General features: G+C 39.9%; 5 protein-coding genes across 5 annotated transcripts; 1 reads left to right on the top strand and 4 right to left on the bottom strand.

The window, feature by feature from the left end:
- Positions 1-712: 712 nt before the first annotated feature.
- Positions 713-3,318, top strand: PCOAH_00033620 (Proteasome subunit alpha type; the record flags this gene model as incomplete). Its single annotated transcript, XM_020060156.1, has 6 exons — positions 713-815; positions 941-1,083; positions 1,716-2,030; positions 2,162-2,488; positions 2,643-2,732; positions 2,965-3,318. The coding sequence occupies 4 exons, from the start codon at positions 1,773-1,775 to the stop codon at positions 3,013-3,015; spliced, it is 726 nt and encodes a 241-aa protein (XP_019915840.1).
- A 1,076-nt stretch (positions 3,319-4,394) lies between these two features.
- Positions 4,395-5,459, bottom strand: PCOAH_00033610 (Uncharacterized protein; the record flags this gene model as incomplete). The annotated part of the gene is made up of 1 exon (XM_020060155.1): positions 4,395-5,459. One exon carries the CDS (start codon positions 5,457-5,459, stop codon positions 4,395-4,397), a length of 1,065 nt encoding a protein of 354 aa, XP_019915689.1.
- A 1,266-nt stretch (positions 5,460-6,725) lies between these two features.
- On the bottom strand, positions 6,726-8,950 carry PCOAH_00033600 (SacI-like proteiny domain; the record flags this gene model as incomplete). The annotated part of the gene is made up of 2 exons (XM_020060154.1): positions 6,726-6,757; positions 6,898-8,950. 2 exons carry the CDS (start codon positions 8,948-8,950, stop codon positions 6,726-6,728), a joined length of 2,085 nt encoding a protein of 694 aa, XP_019915544.1.
- A 1,228-nt stretch (positions 8,951-10,178) lies between these two features.
- PCOAH_00033590 (Putative rRNA methyltransferase) lies at positions 10,179-13,359 on the bottom strand (the record flags this gene model as incomplete). Its single annotated transcript, XM_020060153.1, has 2 exons — positions 10,179-10,396; positions 10,563-13,359. 2 exons carry the CDS (start codon positions 13,357-13,359, stop codon positions 10,179-10,181), a joined length of 3,015 nt encoding a protein of 1,004 aa, XP_019915711.1.
- Positions 13,360-15,278: 1,919 nt separating this feature from the next.
- Positions 15,279-17,141, bottom strand: PCOAH_00033580 (Vacuolar ATP synthase 21 kDa proteolipid subunit; the record flags this gene model as incomplete). Its single annotated transcript, XM_020060152.1, has 6 exons — positions 15,279-15,334; positions 15,459-15,562; positions 15,810-15,990; positions 16,161-16,261; positions 16,501-16,812; positions 16,901-17,141. The coding sequence occupies 5 exons, from the start codon at positions 16,602-16,604 to the stop codon at positions 15,279-15,281; spliced, it is 546 nt and encodes a 181-aa protein (XP_019915541.1).
- Positions 17,142-17,315: the final 174 nt, after the last annotated feature.

Raw genomic sequence — 17,315 nt, 5'->3', positions numbered from 1 at the left:
AGCAACTAAATGTTTTGGCCGCCTCTAAATTGCATTCCCTTCGTTGTATCGTTTTCCACGGACTGAACAACGAAGTATATGTGTGTGCTAGTACACGATTGGTTACGCAAGCATATTCGTATATGTGCGGCAAAATTATGCGCATGGAATTGTTAATAGGGGAAAATAAACCAGAGCAATTTCGATGCAGCTTAAGGTGAGTGGGAAGAATACGCCTTTTAACTTTTTTCCCTTTCTCTCAAGATATGAGAGCAGTTCAGTTACAACCTTGAGGGTGGAGGGGAATTATGATAAAGTGACTAGGCCGTATGAAAAAAAGGGAAAAACAAAACCAGCGCGATGGTGGTAATGCTCCTTTGTATTGTTTCACACTAATCTCGCGCGCCGTGGGGGGAGTGGCTTGAAGATTGCTGGCAGAGATGGAGCACGTACAATGGCTTGTGTCACATGTGCTATAATTATGAACATATTACTACGCGGTGTGGATATTACCCCCGGGGAGCATGAAAAGCTGGCGGTGCGTGAGAAGCGCAAAATGGGAACACATCCCTCAAGAAAGGTAAAAGGTAAGCACATGGGGCACGCCAAGGGGGGGGGCTCGTTACCCGGCGGATTGCTCTCGATGCGCGTGGCCAAGAATGTGCTGTACACTCTTGCACGCGGTGTTACCACTGATACGTGCGCGTATGCCACATTGCTAAGATCTTAAAAAGAAAAAAAAAAGTGCTCTTTAAAATTGTAAAAAGAAAAAAAAACTGGCAGCTTCGAGGAGTAACCTCTTAACATGGTGATTTCCCAAGTGAGTTACTTTCCGTGTGAGTGACTCCCCACAGTAGCGATTCTCCCAAGTAGCGACTTCGCTGAAGAGCCACTTCCAAAAGCTTAGTTCTTATCCCCACTGGATTCACATATGAACTTAATCTATCACACGAACATTTAGAGCCGCACCTGAATTGAATATTCTCAAAATTTCATTCGCACAGAGGGGACCCCCCAGGGTGTAAGAAAATATCGAAGGAGATACACCAACCGGCGGTACAAGCCATATGCCCCAGGTGGATAGTCCAAGATAACATTCGTCCTGTAAGTGTATGAGAGAATGAACATATGCGCGTACCATGCGTGCATAACATAAAAACAGTAATTCTTTGACTGCATATCTGTATGCGTGTAGTCACGCTTATACGTGTGTAGTGACAGTTCTTACCCCCCTCCAGATGAACAGAAATTGTACAAAGGAGTGTACGTGAATTTGTTTTATTATGTTCGTGCTGAGCAATCACGTGTGTTCATCTGGTGGCCATCCAGACGAGGGCTTCGCTGCGCATAAATCACTTTACATGCTTGTGTATTCTTAAATTGGTCCCAAGTCCTGCGCGTAGAGTTAGCAATATTCACACTGTTGCATATGTGCATGGTGAAATCCGTTTTGTTTCGTGTGGCACTGTGCAGAATCTACAGTGCGCAGTTGCGTGTGCACATATATACGTGGGTACTTTTTTTTCTGCTCGTGGGTGAAGCGTGTCCGACCGACCGCCTGAATCAAACTCGTTTTGCATATTTTGCACCTCTCCCCTCGTTTTAACGACAAATATCGAAGTGGACAACGCGAAACTGGCACGTGCAAGTAGCACACTTATTTACATCGCGCTTTAAATATGCATATCCATTCGGAAGGCCGTTTTATTTTTTTCCCCTCTTGATTTTGTTTGTAGGGACACCTGTGCAAGAATTCAAAATAAAAATTCAGATAACGTAACTCGAAAATAAAAATGAGTTATGATAGAGCCATAACCGTGTTCAGTCCTGATGGACATCTGCTACAAGTAGAACATGCCTTGGAGGCGGTTAAAAAAGGAGGCTGTGCAGTGGCAATAAAAAGTTCGAATTTCGCTGTCTTAGCAGTGGAAAAGAAGAACATTCCGAAATTGCAAAATCCAAGAACGACCGAGAAGTTGATCAAATTGGACGAACACAATTGTTTAGCCTTTGCGGGTCTGAATGCCGATGCGAGGGTTTTAGTCAATAAGGTAAACTGGGCACAACGTGCAAAGTTTTTTTTTTTTTTTTCAGCTAGCCAAAATGTTCATATTTTTGCACACCTTTTTTTACACCATTTTTATTCTTTTTTTTTTTTTTTTTTTTTTTTTTTCCCATTCAGACGCGACTGGAATGCCAAAGGTACTTCTTAAACATGGACGAACCTGCGCCAGTTGACTACATTGCCAAGTACGTTGCGAAGGTTCAGCAAAAGTTTACACATAGAGGAGGTGTGAGACCATTTGGAATAGCAACGTTAATCGCTGGATTTAAGAATAACAAAGAAATATGCATTTACCAAACGGAGCCCAGCGGCATTTATGCATCGTGGAAAGCGCAGGCAATTGGAAAAAACGCAAAGGTTGTGCAGGAATTTCTGGAAAAAAATTACCAAGAAAATATGGAGCAGAACGATTGCCTCCTCCTAGCCATGAAGGCCATATTTGAGGTGAGCACAGCGAACATGAGTGTGTCGCCCTCGTCGAAGAAGAAAAGGATTTTTTTACGAAGGGAAACACCCCTCATTAATTAGCTGCCATGTTGATCCTCTTCCAAATATTACATTTTTTTGTTAATCTCTCCCCTTTTTTATTTCTAAATAGGTCGTTGAATTGAGCAGCAAAAATATAGAAGTCGCCCTGCTGACCGAGAAGGAATTAAGCTTCATCGATGAACAGCAAATAAACGCATTGGTAAGTCTGCAGAGTGGCTGTATCGAACCCCAGGAATGTGGGAAAAAATGTGCACAATGGAATGTATAGCATATAGGATTGTCATAAAAAATGTGTATATGTGTCCTGCGCTATCGATGCAGACTTGTCCCATTTTTGCTTCACAACGCTTGTACGTACACACCGAGGGGAGTAGCAGCAAAAATTGCCCCCATTATGCGTTCATCCATTCCTTCCCTTTTGGCCTTTTCAGGTTGAAGTAATCGACAGCGAGCGAACGAAGAAGAATTCACAGAATGAATAAACGGGGCAAGGACTTCTCATTTTTTTATGTTTCGTACAAGTGTGGACAAGGCATATCCACGCGTACGTCCATGTGGACATATATGCTACACGCACATATGTAGATATGTACATATACGTGTGCGTACGCTCATTCATGTGTTTGTGCGTGGAGCTATTTTCTTTTTTTTTTTTTTATCCTAGGGACATTTGAAGGATGTTGTGCGTAACGCCAGTTTGGTCTGCATCCTCAATTTTTAAATTGAAAAACTGTGAAAAAGTGAAGCGGAACTTTTTAATTAACTTATAAATATATTTTCATTTTGACACGCGTCTGCTCGTAAAAACCTCGGATGGTCTTTTGCTAAATGTATAAAGATGGGAGTGACTTATATGATTGTTCTCAACATGTGCCTCACGTACATGTGAAATATGTTAAGGGAGAAATATATTAAAAAAAAATGTGTTTGTTATGTCTTCTTTCTTAGCGAAGGTGGCTCCATTTTTAGCGTTATGCACGAATCGTTTTATGCCTGTTGTGAAGAAGGGGTAAGTTTCCAATATGGTCAGTTATCAGTGTATCCCCCTTTTTATTCCACAAGGCTGCACATTCTTCCCATTCCAACAGTTGGTACGAATGCATTTACAAAGGTTGCCATGGGGCGCGCAACATTTTTTGAAAAATCAGAACTGGGAGTCAAATGAACGGGGCTCGAGTGGAGCAGCGTGTTGGGACACCAAGGGGATAGTCTACATATTTTTTTCAACCACGAAAAAAATAAAAAAATAGCAAAGTGGAAAAATAGGAAAAGGGTAAGAATAAACAGAGCACGGAAAACAAAAAAAAAAAAAAAAACACATGAACTTACACGCCTTTGCTTGCGTGTGCACAATTGTCACAATGCCAAATGGCAGAACATGAGCGACGTGCGGAAAACTCCAACTCGGTGGAGGCACAAATGCACACAGCAACAGCTGGTCTTATTATACGCACAAATGGGGAAATTTGCACTTCAAAAAATGTAGACCCTCTCACGTATAATTATTTCGTTTTCTGCTTTATGCAACGTTTACTATAATGAATACAATTACGAAATTGGCACTGTTCCGCTTTTCCGCTCGGAGAGGCAAAAAAAAAAAAAATGATGAGGGAACCCTCTACATACACCTGACTGTGTCTTTCCCCCGATATTTCAATATTATCACAGCTTCGTTATTAGTTTATTCCCTTTTTTGTGCCATTTACAATGTGTTGTTGCACATAGTGACTGCTTTAAATTTGGTTAATGAAAAAAAAGACTGCACAAATAGGGCAAAAAGGGATGAGCACCCTTCTCCATTAGGAAGAAAATTAATCGCACCATAATACTCCTTTTAACTGAAACGAAAGGAGATGCCACTTCACAAATCTGAGTCACCATTTTTACAGTTACCAGTTGTGTCATTACTCATACCTGTGGTGTCCTCCAAGTGTTCATTTTCCTTTAAATCGTTTATAATTTTATTCTGGAAAAGTATGATTTCTTCATTTTTTTTTATTTTCTCATCTTGCATTTTGATGTAGTCCATGCAGACATAGTACACATTTAACAGATTGTTCAGAAATATATTGTTTTGATATTCCAGCCTCTTTATATGCTCCAGTAGTAGTTCCTTTTCGTCATTTTCTTCCTTGTTCAATTCTGCGAAATTCGTTTTCGCGGTGTTATTGTCATGGCGGGCGTTCTTCCCATCCTCTACATTTCCATTTGGACCATGATTGGTTTTCCTGTTGTCATCTCTGCTGCTATACCTGGTGCCATTATGGGCAGCACACCCCTTAGGAACGGTCCCCGAGTGGATCCCTCCAATTCCCGCGTGAACATCCAAGTGAATATCGAAATGAACATTTTTTAACGAATTTTCCAGATCGTCCTTCCTGGGTGCATCCCTGTGTGTGCCATACGGGGTGTCATTTTGGATGGGAATGTTTTCACTCACCGTTGGCTGATCATCAAAAGTGATCAAATTGGAAAAATCGCTGGCGTCATTTTCAATGTCTGTTTTTTCATGAAATTTCGTTGACTCCCCATTCAGAAGGCATTCCCTTTTCTCCAATAATTTTTTCCGTTCCCCGTTTTTCTTAAGTGGAACTAGTGTGTCGCTATTGGCGTTGTTTCTTCTTGTGTCTGTAGTGACTCTCCAATTGAACGTGTCGTTTTTCACCTTTTTGTTATTCTTTTTTTTTTCACCATTCAGCTTTTCACCTCTAACAGTTTTGCAGTTCAAACTTTGATTCTGCCTTGCGCTACTCGCCGCTTGGTTATCCTTTTGGTTTTTACTTAGTACGTGATGGGTGCTCCCTTTTGTGGGTTCTTTCTGGTTGGATTCCTTGTGTCGTGTGTTTAAATTTTCAGGATTGGTGTAGCTCTTATTATTGACAGTAGTACTTTCCCAGAAGTGTTGTCTGTGATTTATATTTTTCATTTTATGGCATTGTAACTGTACGGATGGCGTGTATAAAGTGGTGTGTTTTTCACGTTATTCTGTTCCCATTTTTGCTTATTCTGTTTATTCGTTAGGTTCCTTTATTTGTGATTTTGTTGTTTTCTTCCCCTGTCAGTTGTTCATTTTTTTTTTTTTTTTTCCTGCCTCGCTTAATCATTCATGAGTTTTTCGGGCCCCTAAATTGTGCGTTGCCTTTTTGCTTATTTGGAAGGTGTTCCCATTTTGTGTTCACCTCGCCCCGCGTCACAAACCGCAAGGAACGCAAAATTGCTCAGAGTCACAAAAGGGAGGTGAAAATTTTCCCAAAGGAGGAGATAGTTCAGTTCGCGGGGGGAAGAAAAATAATGATTCTTTGTGTGTCGAAATTGCCAATGTGTATTTAGCACAACAAGGAGGATCTTCCTTTAGATTGCGTCAACTTAAACAGACGTGATCTTAGCACAGCACTCCTTCACAGGGGCTCTACATGCATGTCGTGCTGCGCTATGCACATGTGTAGGTATAAATGTATAAGTACACACATGCGGGAAGGTAAACATATTTAGCAGTTACCCCTCACATGTGAACATTCACCTCGAGGCGAAATAATTTTTAAAGGGACACGGCCAGAAGAATGCCCCCCCCCAATCCCCAGTGGGTTCACAAAATATTCCTCCATTGAGTTCAATACAAACTTTTGCTCTATCTGCACATAACACGCAGACATGATTTAACGTGCTATATAGGAGTTGCTCAAATGTTTTTCGACGCATTGGCAAGCAAGGCACAATGGAAAAAAGGAAAATCTGGGCAGAGAAGCGAAGGGGGGAAAAACGAAATACGAAACAAATTACGCGTAGGAGGCAGGGACGCAGAGCCAGGCTATCCCAATTCCACTTCATAATAATCAATATATGTACAAAAAAAAAAAAAAAAAAAAAAAAAAAAAAAAAATATTACTTTGATAACTTTTTTTTGTAAATATACTGATTTTTACTAAGAGAAAGGTGTCAAATGTTGGTTAACTTCCCCAAACGTAAATGGACGTGGAGTATGTGTCCCCCCTTTTTTTTTTTTCGCTTTGCCCGCTAATCAGTGCCCAGCTTGGGCGAGGAGATCACGCGCCGCCTTTGAGTAAACACATACACACAAAAAAAGACGAAAATTAAAAAGGAGGTGGACAAAATTCCCGACGCTTTTGCTAGAAGCGAAATAAAATGGAAATACTTAGCTTGATTGTAGGGAAATAAAAACAAATGAAAATTTCTACGCATCAGCAAAAATGCGTAATGAATACACTGCGAAAGGGTGGTGGAGGTAATGTTGTGCGATAAAAAGTAAACCCCCTTTAACAATTTTTGCACAGGACTAGTACACGCAGCTGTCGTAAAAATGACGATAAACTCCAAAAGTACATTCATCATTTGGTTGTACTTACCCTTGTGGATATTAAAAACATTTTGATATTTCAAATTTTCGCTGGTGGCTAAATGAATACAGTCATTATTGTAACCGTCTAGGAAGTTGTTATTTATGTATCTCTGCACAATGTGGAACAGATCTTGCAGAAGCCCCCCAATGGTTCTCTTCCCATTTTTCGTTATGTCATTCTTTAGTGCTCCTGCGCCGCTGTATATAATGCTAATCGCGTTTGCATTGTGAATCCAAGTCTGGCGATACAGCAGTTCATCATATGTGTTCTTAAAAAGGTAAAAGGGGAACTTGTTCACCTGCTCTAGCTTGATATCCATGGTGAGCAGTTGCATGTGTAGGACGTACTTTGCCAGGAAGCTCTGGAAGACGTTGGTCCTGTCTAGGCAGTCGATGCAGTTGACTCGAAAGACGCCCTTTTGGAAAGTATCCACTTTTGCGGACGACCAAGAGGGGAAGCGGGAAGAAGTGGCAGCAGTGTAAGAAAAATCTTTACCTCCCACATTAGCGCGAACTTCATCACCGTGCTCCAAATTGTACCTAACCCCGCTCGGAAACGAAATGGAGAAAAAGGAAAAATCGTTCAAGTCCTCAATCACCGTTTTCAGCGTCGTGTGCAAATTTTGATAATTTAATTTTTTAAATTCGCTATGGAAATCAAACCAGGTGTAGTTGTGCTCCACGCTGCATTCCTTCAAACAGGCCCCATAGCACTGCCCTAGATACTTCTCGCCAAATTTTTTATTATTCAAATTTGTGATGGAGATTTTCCCATACGTTTTCTTCAATTTCTCCATATGTAGATTCAACGTTTTCGAATTTTTTTCCATGTCTGAGCAGATTTGTATTCTTGGCCTTATACTCAGCGTTGGTTGCTGCTTCCAGAGGACAGGGATAGATCCCCTGACAAGGATGTAACTAAAAATGTTTGTCTTCTGCGTATCTTTACACACTAAAATTTGTTCCGTTTCGACAAAATTGGCTACATCTCCCTTTTCATTTCCACCTCTACACCAAAACCTTACCCCACTTCTGTTCTTATTTTTTCTCGATATCAAATATAATGTTAGTTTTCCATTAGGGAGGTGAAACACATTTGATTTGATGTAGCCATGTATTAGGAACACCACAAACTCGAATGCCTCTATGGGAATAAACTGGTGCAGCCACTTCCAGTTCCATGTGTACTCGTGATTTATTTCTTTAAATTGTAGCTTGTGGAAAATGGGTTCTGTTATCCCCTGATATTTACTGTCATCCGTATAAACTTCTCCTCCACCACCTACCGACGGGGATGGTGATTTCCCTCTGCTTTTCTCCTTCTCATACTCAGTTATGTAGTGCCTCTGCAGAGACGCCGTTAAATTGTAGTGATAGGAGAAGTAAAAGGGGCCCTTATTAAAGGCATGCCAAAAATACCCTATCGTTTTTAACGTATCTTTTTTCAATGTGGAATTCTTAAGTTTGTGAATGTACGTTTCGCTATTGTTGCGGAATTGGGTATTCTTGGCAGTTGGACTCTGGAAAAGGAAATTGCTCCATTCGAATATGTTGTCGAAATGATTTTGCGTATTTATCTTTTTGTTACAGAAGAATTTTTTACCTTCCTTTCTGTGATTACTATTTAAGGGGGTTAAAACGGCGTTGCTCCCGAGGCAGCATATTTCATATTGGTAATTGTGATAGCTAGCTGTCTTGTCCTTACCTTCGTCTTCATCGTTCAGCTGGATAAAGGAAATTTTCTTTACTCTATAAATAGCTCGATTGAACAAATAAGAAACGACTTCTGCATCGGAAATTATGACTAAGAAGTTCGTATGTTCCGCTTTAACTATTCCTAAGCAACCAAAAAAGGGGAACTTTTTTTTGTTCTCATTTTCTGTGTAGCTATTGTCACTACTGCTTTTAAGTTTTTGCTTCTCCTTGACTATTTGTACATCTTCAGCATAGCTAATTTTTAAAATATTTCGAACATTATTTTCTTCGTTCACTATGCTTAAATAATTCCCATGCGATTCTAAATAGTACCTTGGGGCCGGCAGAACAGAACCATTAGCCATTTTTAATTTGTTTAGGTCTTTGCTAAAATGTTGGAAGTTCCTCTCGCTTGGAGTTATCAGTTTGGAGTTCTAAACTGGCTTACCTCTTTTTTTTTCTATTTTTCGGCGAAAAGGTAAGAATATTATCATGTAGGGAAGTGTGCCCCAGTCGTATGCATGCTTCTATATGCTGTAGAAAACGAGGCAAAAGGGGCAGGTGCGTACCAGTTGCATATTTGTACACCTGTTCGCAGTATTACTTAACTTACATTTTCTTTCAGTTACCCTAAAATGCTTTTTAACACTTAGTGACAGCGTGGATGTGCACGCATGTACATACAAAAAGTTTGTTACCGTGCACTTTTGACTTCACATCATTCTCACTGTTTTTGTTATTGTCATTGCTATTGTCCTTTTTTTTTTACCCCCACGAATGTACACTTATTGTTAACAATTTATAGTTTGACAAATTCAGCATGTAGGAAGAAACATAAACGAATGCTAATAAAAAATGCTCTGCTATGTATGCTACGCAAATTTGATTCTTCCTTTTTGATATGTTCACAGTTGCGTCACTTTATAGTTGTATCAAAAGCGCGCACAAATAATTGCATCCCATGTATTTACACGCGTATGCATTTTCTTTGCATCGCCACGCCCCCCGTACAAAAAGTGCCTCGCGTTTGCAGAAATGCAAGTGTGTACTTACGCATATATGCACATGTGCGAATTTGCCTAGGTGTCCCTTTGTTGCCGGTTTAAAAACATACACCATTTTTTTGCAGTTGCCGGGTTTCACTACAACTATGCCTCGAACTGGGGAAATTTGTTCGAATGTGCATTCACCATTAAATGGAGCGTAAAAGGGAAGGAAGCTAGCTTTTTCCTTTTTTTTTTTTTTTTTTTTACAACCACTTTGTTCTACTTTTATCGTATGAACAGGTCATAACTTTTTTAACCAATTTGTACTTAGTTTTTTTTTTTTTACACATTTTTGGCTATTTTGGAAAAAAAAAAAAAAATGTTATAATGTATGACTGTGCATAATTTTATGAAATAAAGTTACACAACAAGCCAAAAAGGAAACAAATTTTTTTTTTTTTCATCACACTTAAAATAAAAGTGTGCAAACAGAGGGGGTCAAAATGAGTTAAATGGTTTAAATATTTTTACACAAATTTATCTACAAGTTTGCGCCACTTTAGAAGATGATGAAAGGTCTCTACAGGCAGACATAAAGTAACGCTTGTCAAATTTTCTGCTTAAATTTGAAAGGCCTCGATTTGGAGTATTTGCGTCTTGATATATTTTTTTTCTTCTTTTCCACCCGCTTCTTCGCTTTCTTATCCTTTTTGAGCCTCTTGTCGACATACTTAACCACTGTCCTACCTCCCTTTTTGTTTTTCTTCTTCGGCACCTTGGAGCCTTTTCCGGTACAAACAACGTACGATTTTTCTCGTTTTTTTTCTAAAGGGGAAAGGGTGGATCAAGCAAAATTGTGTAAAAATTGAATCGTAACGGTGTACACGTGTAACAGTTACGCTAAAGACATATACAGACAGACGAGTACACATTTCCACGGGGAATAACTGCGCCCATCTTGTCATCCTCCCACCGCCGAGCGAGGGCCTACCTGATTTGTTCTTCTTTAATATGTTCGTAATGGCCTTGTGCTTAAGGAAGGGGTCTTCCTCATCCTTTTCAATTTTTCCGATTTTTGCCTCCAGTTTTTTCATTTTCGCAATTTCTCTCTTCTTGTTTCGCATTTTTGCTTCGATCACCTTCTTAATTGGCATTTTCGTAATTTTGTTAATGCTGCTCTTGTATTGATTTAGGATGGATTTGTCGATTGGGATAACTGGCCTTCTAAATTTCTTTTCTTCCTCCACAAACCATTCGGGTAGCATGTCTTCATCATCCAAATAAGAATGCCTATTGAACGAATCGTCTATCAAATCCATTCTGCTTTTTTTATGAATTAATTTTTCTCCGATGCATTTTATGAATGCCAATTCATCTTCGTCTTTAATTAGGTTGGAAAAATATGTACCTACATTGCTTTGTCCACTTTCGTCCGTTTTTACAATTGAAAAGGTGGTGTTCTTCATCTTTACTTCGTTGTTTCCATATTTTTCTCTTAATTTTTTGTTTCTCTCCTTTCTGGCTAGCTTGTTTGGCAGTGGGATCTTGGGCAACTGGCGATCTTCCACTTCGTTGAACTTTTCCTCGTCATCCGTCTCATCATTATCGTCATCATCACTATTGTCATCTTCATCGTCACCTTTACGTGCTCCGGAACCTTTGGGGCCCTCCTCCACAGCGCCACTATCATCCAACTCACCATCCATCTCATTAAATATCGTGGAAAATATCTTCTGATCAAAAAAACGATTTACATTGGATTTTTCTTCTTCCTTTTTAACAACTTTTCTTAATCGAATTATCTTGTCTACCATTTTGTGTATGTGCTCATTTTGCTGGATAGCCTCTGCGTAAGCATTCTTTTCATCGTTCTTCATTTCGTCTTTGCCGCGTTTTCCGGGGTGGGGGCGTGCCTTCGCAGCGTCACTTCCCTCATCAGACGCGTCCTCACCATCGTCTTCTTCATCATCCGTTTCATCTTCGTCTGTCTCCTCCTCATCACTGAGATACTCGTGCAATTTCCTCTTCATCATTAACTCTTCATTTTTCAACTCCATGATTTTCTGGATTTTCATCAACTCCTCATTTTTATAATCCATTGCCCTTTTCCGCCTGGTCAATTTCTCGTTGCTTTTCTCTTCGTTCATTTTTTTTTCCTTCAATTTTTGCTGTTCATAATCCAAATTGACAAGGTATTCTATGCGGTCCATTTTGGACTCATTTGTATCGTTTAGCTGCTCGTCTTCCTCCTTCTCGCTGGACGAATCATTTTCCTGGTTAATTTCCAGCCTGTCGTTATTTTTGCTTTCACTCAGTATGTTCAGGTGATCCTCGAATGACTGCTTATCCAGCAACTTTAACATATTTTTGTTGAAATGTATTTCATTTTCGTCATAATCTGGCTTGATCGATTTGTTCATTTTTCTTTTCTCTAGTTCTTTTTTCAATTTTTTTTCCTTTTTCTTTTGTTCCTTTTTATTTTTTTTTTCCATTTGAGTGGAAAATTCGTTTATTTCGTCTTTTTCCGAGTCAGCGTCGGAGGAACCACTCAGTTCGTCATCCTGCAGGGATGCTTTCGTGGTGTCAGTTCGTGTTTCCTTAATGGGCGTGTCTTCCTGCACGGGGTCTACCACTTGACTGGCTTCCTCTTCTGCATCTACGTCTTGGCTCGATTGGGCCTCTTCACCCACCCTTACGATGCCCTTCCTAACTTTGTACCTCCATTTGATCAGGTGAAACAAGTCTGACTTGCCCAGAACCTTAAGATCCTTGCAGAGCTGCAGAATCTCCTGCGTGGTGCTAGGGTTTTTATAAATGGCAGTATATGTATTCCTAACTAAGGGGTCTTCCGAAGTGAGGTAGTCCTTATCGAAGGTGAATTTGTTCGTTTTGATGAGTAAATCGACGTAATTATCACTATGGATAAAGTTGCATATATCTGTGACACGATAATCATCCCCGAGGTCATATCCCTGTCTATTTTTCTTCTTCTTTTCTTTTAAAATGGTTGACAGTCCTTTCTTTTTTTTGTTTTTTTTTTGGTTTTCTTTCTCATCATCACTAGAATCGGTAAAAATGTCGTTGTCGCTGGCGTCGTTTGTGGCTACCTTATTGGACTCCTGCTTAAACTGTTCACTAAAGACGTAGTTATAATCAAACAGCTTCTTATCCACCTTAGCACATAGGAAATTCAAACCGACTAGATAAATTTCGGAGGATATTTCTCTGCTACTTCTTGGTTTTATATGTTTGACTTGGCCAAACAGTTTTTCCATAACCCATATTAGGGATACATATTCTTCATTTCGGAAAACTTTGGTAATAAAGATACCTCTTTTTTTTAGAAAAAGGTTGGCTATTTTGATACTATTAAGGACAAGCACATTTTGGTTAAAGCTGTCATATGAGTATGTTGTTCCTACATTGGGGGCCCCATCATTTAGGATCACGTCAGCCTTTTCATTTTTTATTATATTTTTTATCTGCTTAATACAGGCACTTGTAGTAATATCACATTTTAAGGTGATGACATTATTATCTATTTTTCTGATGGGAACTAAATCTACTCCTATAATGGTGCTGCTTCTTTTCATATTTTTATATGCCACCTGCAACCATCCTCCAGGTGCTGCACACAAATCTATTAGTATATTTGCATCTTTAAAAATGTTGTACTTCTGGGCTATTTGAATTAGCTTGAATGCAGACCTGGCTCTGTACCCCGCCGACTTGGCTAGCTTGTAGTACTTGTCAATTCTCTCCTTCCCGACTTTCTTCTTCTTCCCCATTTTTTCGTTGCTCAGTTCCTCTGGGTTGGTTCAATTATGGGCAGTTCTTCGCGCTAACCCGGGTATGACAGTGCAAATATATTTACGAATTAAACGGGGAGGGCAGTGACGTGGTTGCGGAAATATCCTTCCTGTTGTGCCTCCTTCGCGCAGGAGAATTTTTTCCTTCCCCCTCAGGTGACAAATCCTATTTTGCTAACAAACCTTTATAAAGGTCACCAAGGAGAACTATCTTACACGCCTTTTTTTTTCTGTATGTATTGGTGGGGGAGTAAGTGTCATTCGGAAGGGAGCCACATGTTCGTATCAGCGCGCTAATTGATCCACCTTACCAGGTATATTATCCCTTTTACGGGGAAAAATAATGTAGCCTTTTTCCTGTAAAACAATGCATATACCAACTCGAAATTGCGATGTTTTACGGAAAAGAGATCCACTTTTTTTATTGAAAAAATTTAGGCAAGAGAAAAGATGCCTTTCATGCTATAGAAAAAAAATAACGTCTTCATTTTTAGAAATATATGGTGTTAATTTTATAGGGCATAAATTATGATTTTTTTTTTTTTTTTTTTTTTTTTTTTCCGTTTTGGCTACCATGCGGGGCACTCAGCAGTATATATGCCCATTTTATTGCTGCCCCTACAAATGACGCAAAATAATTCTTTGGCTCCGAAAATATTCGCGCAACCGTCGTCAGATATATTTACGCCTCGTTCTGCTCAGCATATTTTTTTCCCTCTCCATGCAACGCCTTTTTATTTTATGCGTATCACCTTTTGGCTAACTGTGCCCAATTTTTCGTCATCCTTGTGCGCCTCTGGGGATACTATTTTTGTGTCAGCTTTTTCGCCTTCTGGTAAGCGCTTTACGTTTGTACCGTAAGGAGCGGGAATTTTTTTTTTTTTTTTATCAGTTCTGGAGTTATCGACGAGACGCACAACGTAACGAATTTAGAGGTTGTGCCCTCAAAATATGCGAAGGAAAACCGTTTGGGGAGTATTCAAAAAAAAAAGTATGCATACCAAAGTGAAAATACATCAGTGGTAATGTGTCACGTTGCTTTTTCCTCCATGTTGGACTCATTTCGCAACGTTGTCCGAAGATAACCTTTATTTTATTTTAAAGTGGGAGTAGCGGTGGTGCGTCTACACGGGATGATATTCCGCTTTGTGCATGTTAGGGAATAGCTGCTAAAATTGGGGGCATTTGGGGCAGCCTCTCCCACAAATGCATATGCACATCGATGGTGAGAAAACAATGGACACGGCGGCATAAGCTCGGAAAATCTGCCCCGTTCATATTTTCCACGGGATCTTTTATTTTTCTTAAATTTAAAAAAAAAAAAAAAAAAAAGGCATTTGTTCTAACTGCCATATGGAGGTTTTCGTTTGTTTGCTACAATGTATACACAAATTTTTGCTTTTCTGGAATGGAGGAGGAAGGCGTGCGATTCGTCCATGCTATTTTCATCTGGTTGGTACATGACTCATCAATATTGTATCAGCAGGGTGATAAAGCATAAATTGTGCAGAAACTGCATACGGGCTGAAATCCCGTAGGGACCAAAAAGTTTGAGGAAAAAGTTGCACACATGGGTAGATCTATCTAAGAGCACATATGTGTATCCGTAGGCACGTGGTCATGCACACTTACGCATACATACAGGTGCACTGCAGGTTGAACCTTTTACAAATGCATGTGGTAAAATAAGAGAGGAACAATAGGGGGTTATTGGTGCAACTTCAAAAAGAAAAAACGGTAGACCAAAAAACATTACTAAAATGTGCAGTTAAGGTGGGGCAAATAATGGGGCAAAAAAAAAGGCGCTTATTCTGCACTGCAGTTATCATCGATTCATGAAACAAAAACAATTTAAAAAATGTAAAAATAAAAAGTAACAAAATATTCCTCGGCGGTGCTTAAGTCAGTTGAATATCCCCGATGGACACAATTGCCACGATTAATCCGTAAAGTCCTAACAAAAAAAAAAAAAAAAAAAAAAAATTACATATTGGGTATACATCAACAAATGCACACAACTATATTGTAAACACAGTAGTCACATTCTCTCATTTGATTATGCGAAAGGTGCAACGAACCTATAACACTAGCACATATTTCAATCATCAGCATTCGAACGAACAGATCCGAATTGTGTGCATCTCCCAAGGCGCATGAGCTGCCCGTTATTCCTACGGAAACGCTGCACAAAAAAAAGAAGGAAATAAGTGGAGAGTTGAACGCAAAATATGAGAAACCTAAACTGTGAATTATATCTGCCACGCTTATATGTTACATCATAAGTGTGGACATAGGAGAGATTCACAAAGCAGCACCGATAAGTGCCCCCCTCCGTGCGTTAGGAAAAGCGCAGTTTATTATGTCTCTAGAATTGACTCAATTTAGTGTTGTAGTGCATTCGTTTTTTTTTTTTTTTTCTGTCTGCTTACCCAGAAACGAGGTTGGACAGACCCGCCGTGAGACCACTTGCAAACAGGGCCCATCCCCCTCTGATGGTGTTCATAATAAGTGCATCCGTCTTGGTTGTTAGCACCAGTGGGGCGTGCACTTCCTTGCTGAGTCCGCTAAATTTAATTTGAAGAAAAACTGCGGTGATGACTCCATACATGCCTACGGAGGGGGTGGGGGTCAAGTGCACGGTGATAAGGGCGAAAATATATAGCATGTGCGGTGGATAGCGTCTTAATGGATCAGCCTAAGTGCAATCAATCCACTGTTCAATCGACGGTTCAGTTGACTGTTCGTTCATCTGCCCTCCCGTGCAACGCCGCGCTGCTTACCTAGTGCTTCACAAAATATAATGGAAATTAAATTTTTCGAAATGATACGTGGGGACTTCACCGAGGCTCCCACTATGCTCGTCCCGCAAATGAATATTCCCCTGCGGTGGGAAGAAAAGGATGAAACAAATGGGATGAATGGGAACACGCGTTGTTGCTACGATGTGCAACTCGACTTGGTACGTTTGCACATATAGAGCGGGACGGCCTACCCATGGCAATCACGACAATAGCGCCAATCGCGGCAGTCCCTCCACGTAACAACTCAATATACGATGGCCCTACGTGCGGCACTTCATTTTATTCTCTTTTTATGTAGCTTCCTCCTATTTGTGTTTACCATGCTGCGCCGATGATGGAAAGGAACAGGGCCATTGCTATGCCCAGCATTGCCCAGTTGTAGGGCGAAATGGACCGAATGATTTCAAACCACGAGTTATACATATTTAAAGGGTCTTCTTAATTGGTGTTGTTTTGTTTCCACTTGGGGTTACATTAACTGGGATGGTGGGCATACGAATTATTTTTTTTATCTTTTCAAGCTGACGAATGGGACGGCACAAATGTCCATAACGAAATGGGCCTGATTTCCTTTTTAGGTATCACAGATTTGGAATCTTTCCTTTTGCGCAGGAATGAGTTGGCCGTTTAGCTGATCTGTAAATATATGTAAAAGGCGTTCTTGGGTGGGTCGCCCTCCGTTTATGCGTGTAACGCCTTCTCTCTTTTCAGATTTCTACCAAATAATAATGCTTTGCAAGTTCAAGGCATCACGCCATGCGCGCAACTACATGCATGAGTATACGTTTTTTTGCTTTTGTTTTGGTAAACACTTGTATGGCATAGCTGTGTATGTTATGCGGCTCGAGGGGGAATATGCGTCGTTTGAAAGTAACAGGCGCCAATACGCTCTTCTTTTTACTCTTCCGCTTATTTGTAGCTCTTTCTCTTTCCATGTGCTTTTCATCAATCCATGCATGATATGTTAAGCAAAAATTTTATGAGTATATTTATATTCTCAAACAAGTGTAATTTTTTTTTCCTTTTTTTTTTTTTTTTTCAATCCCTAACTTGCGGAAATTTTTTTGAGTCAAAAATGGGGGGAAAAAAAAAAAAAAAAAAAAAGAGAATTTGGAAAGGTATGCATTTGTACAA

This window comes from Plasmodium coatneyi, chromosome 11 (genome assembly GCF_001680005.1).
Source record: "Plasmodium coatneyi strain Hackeri chromosome 11, complete sequence".
In the NCBI taxonomy this organism is placed as follows: Eukaryota; Apicomplexa; class Aconoidasida; order Haemosporida; family Plasmodiidae; genus Plasmodium; species Plasmodium coatneyi.
The sequence above is the reverse complement of the archived record's forward strand: the minus strand, read 5'-3'. Positions and strand labels throughout refer to the sequence as shown.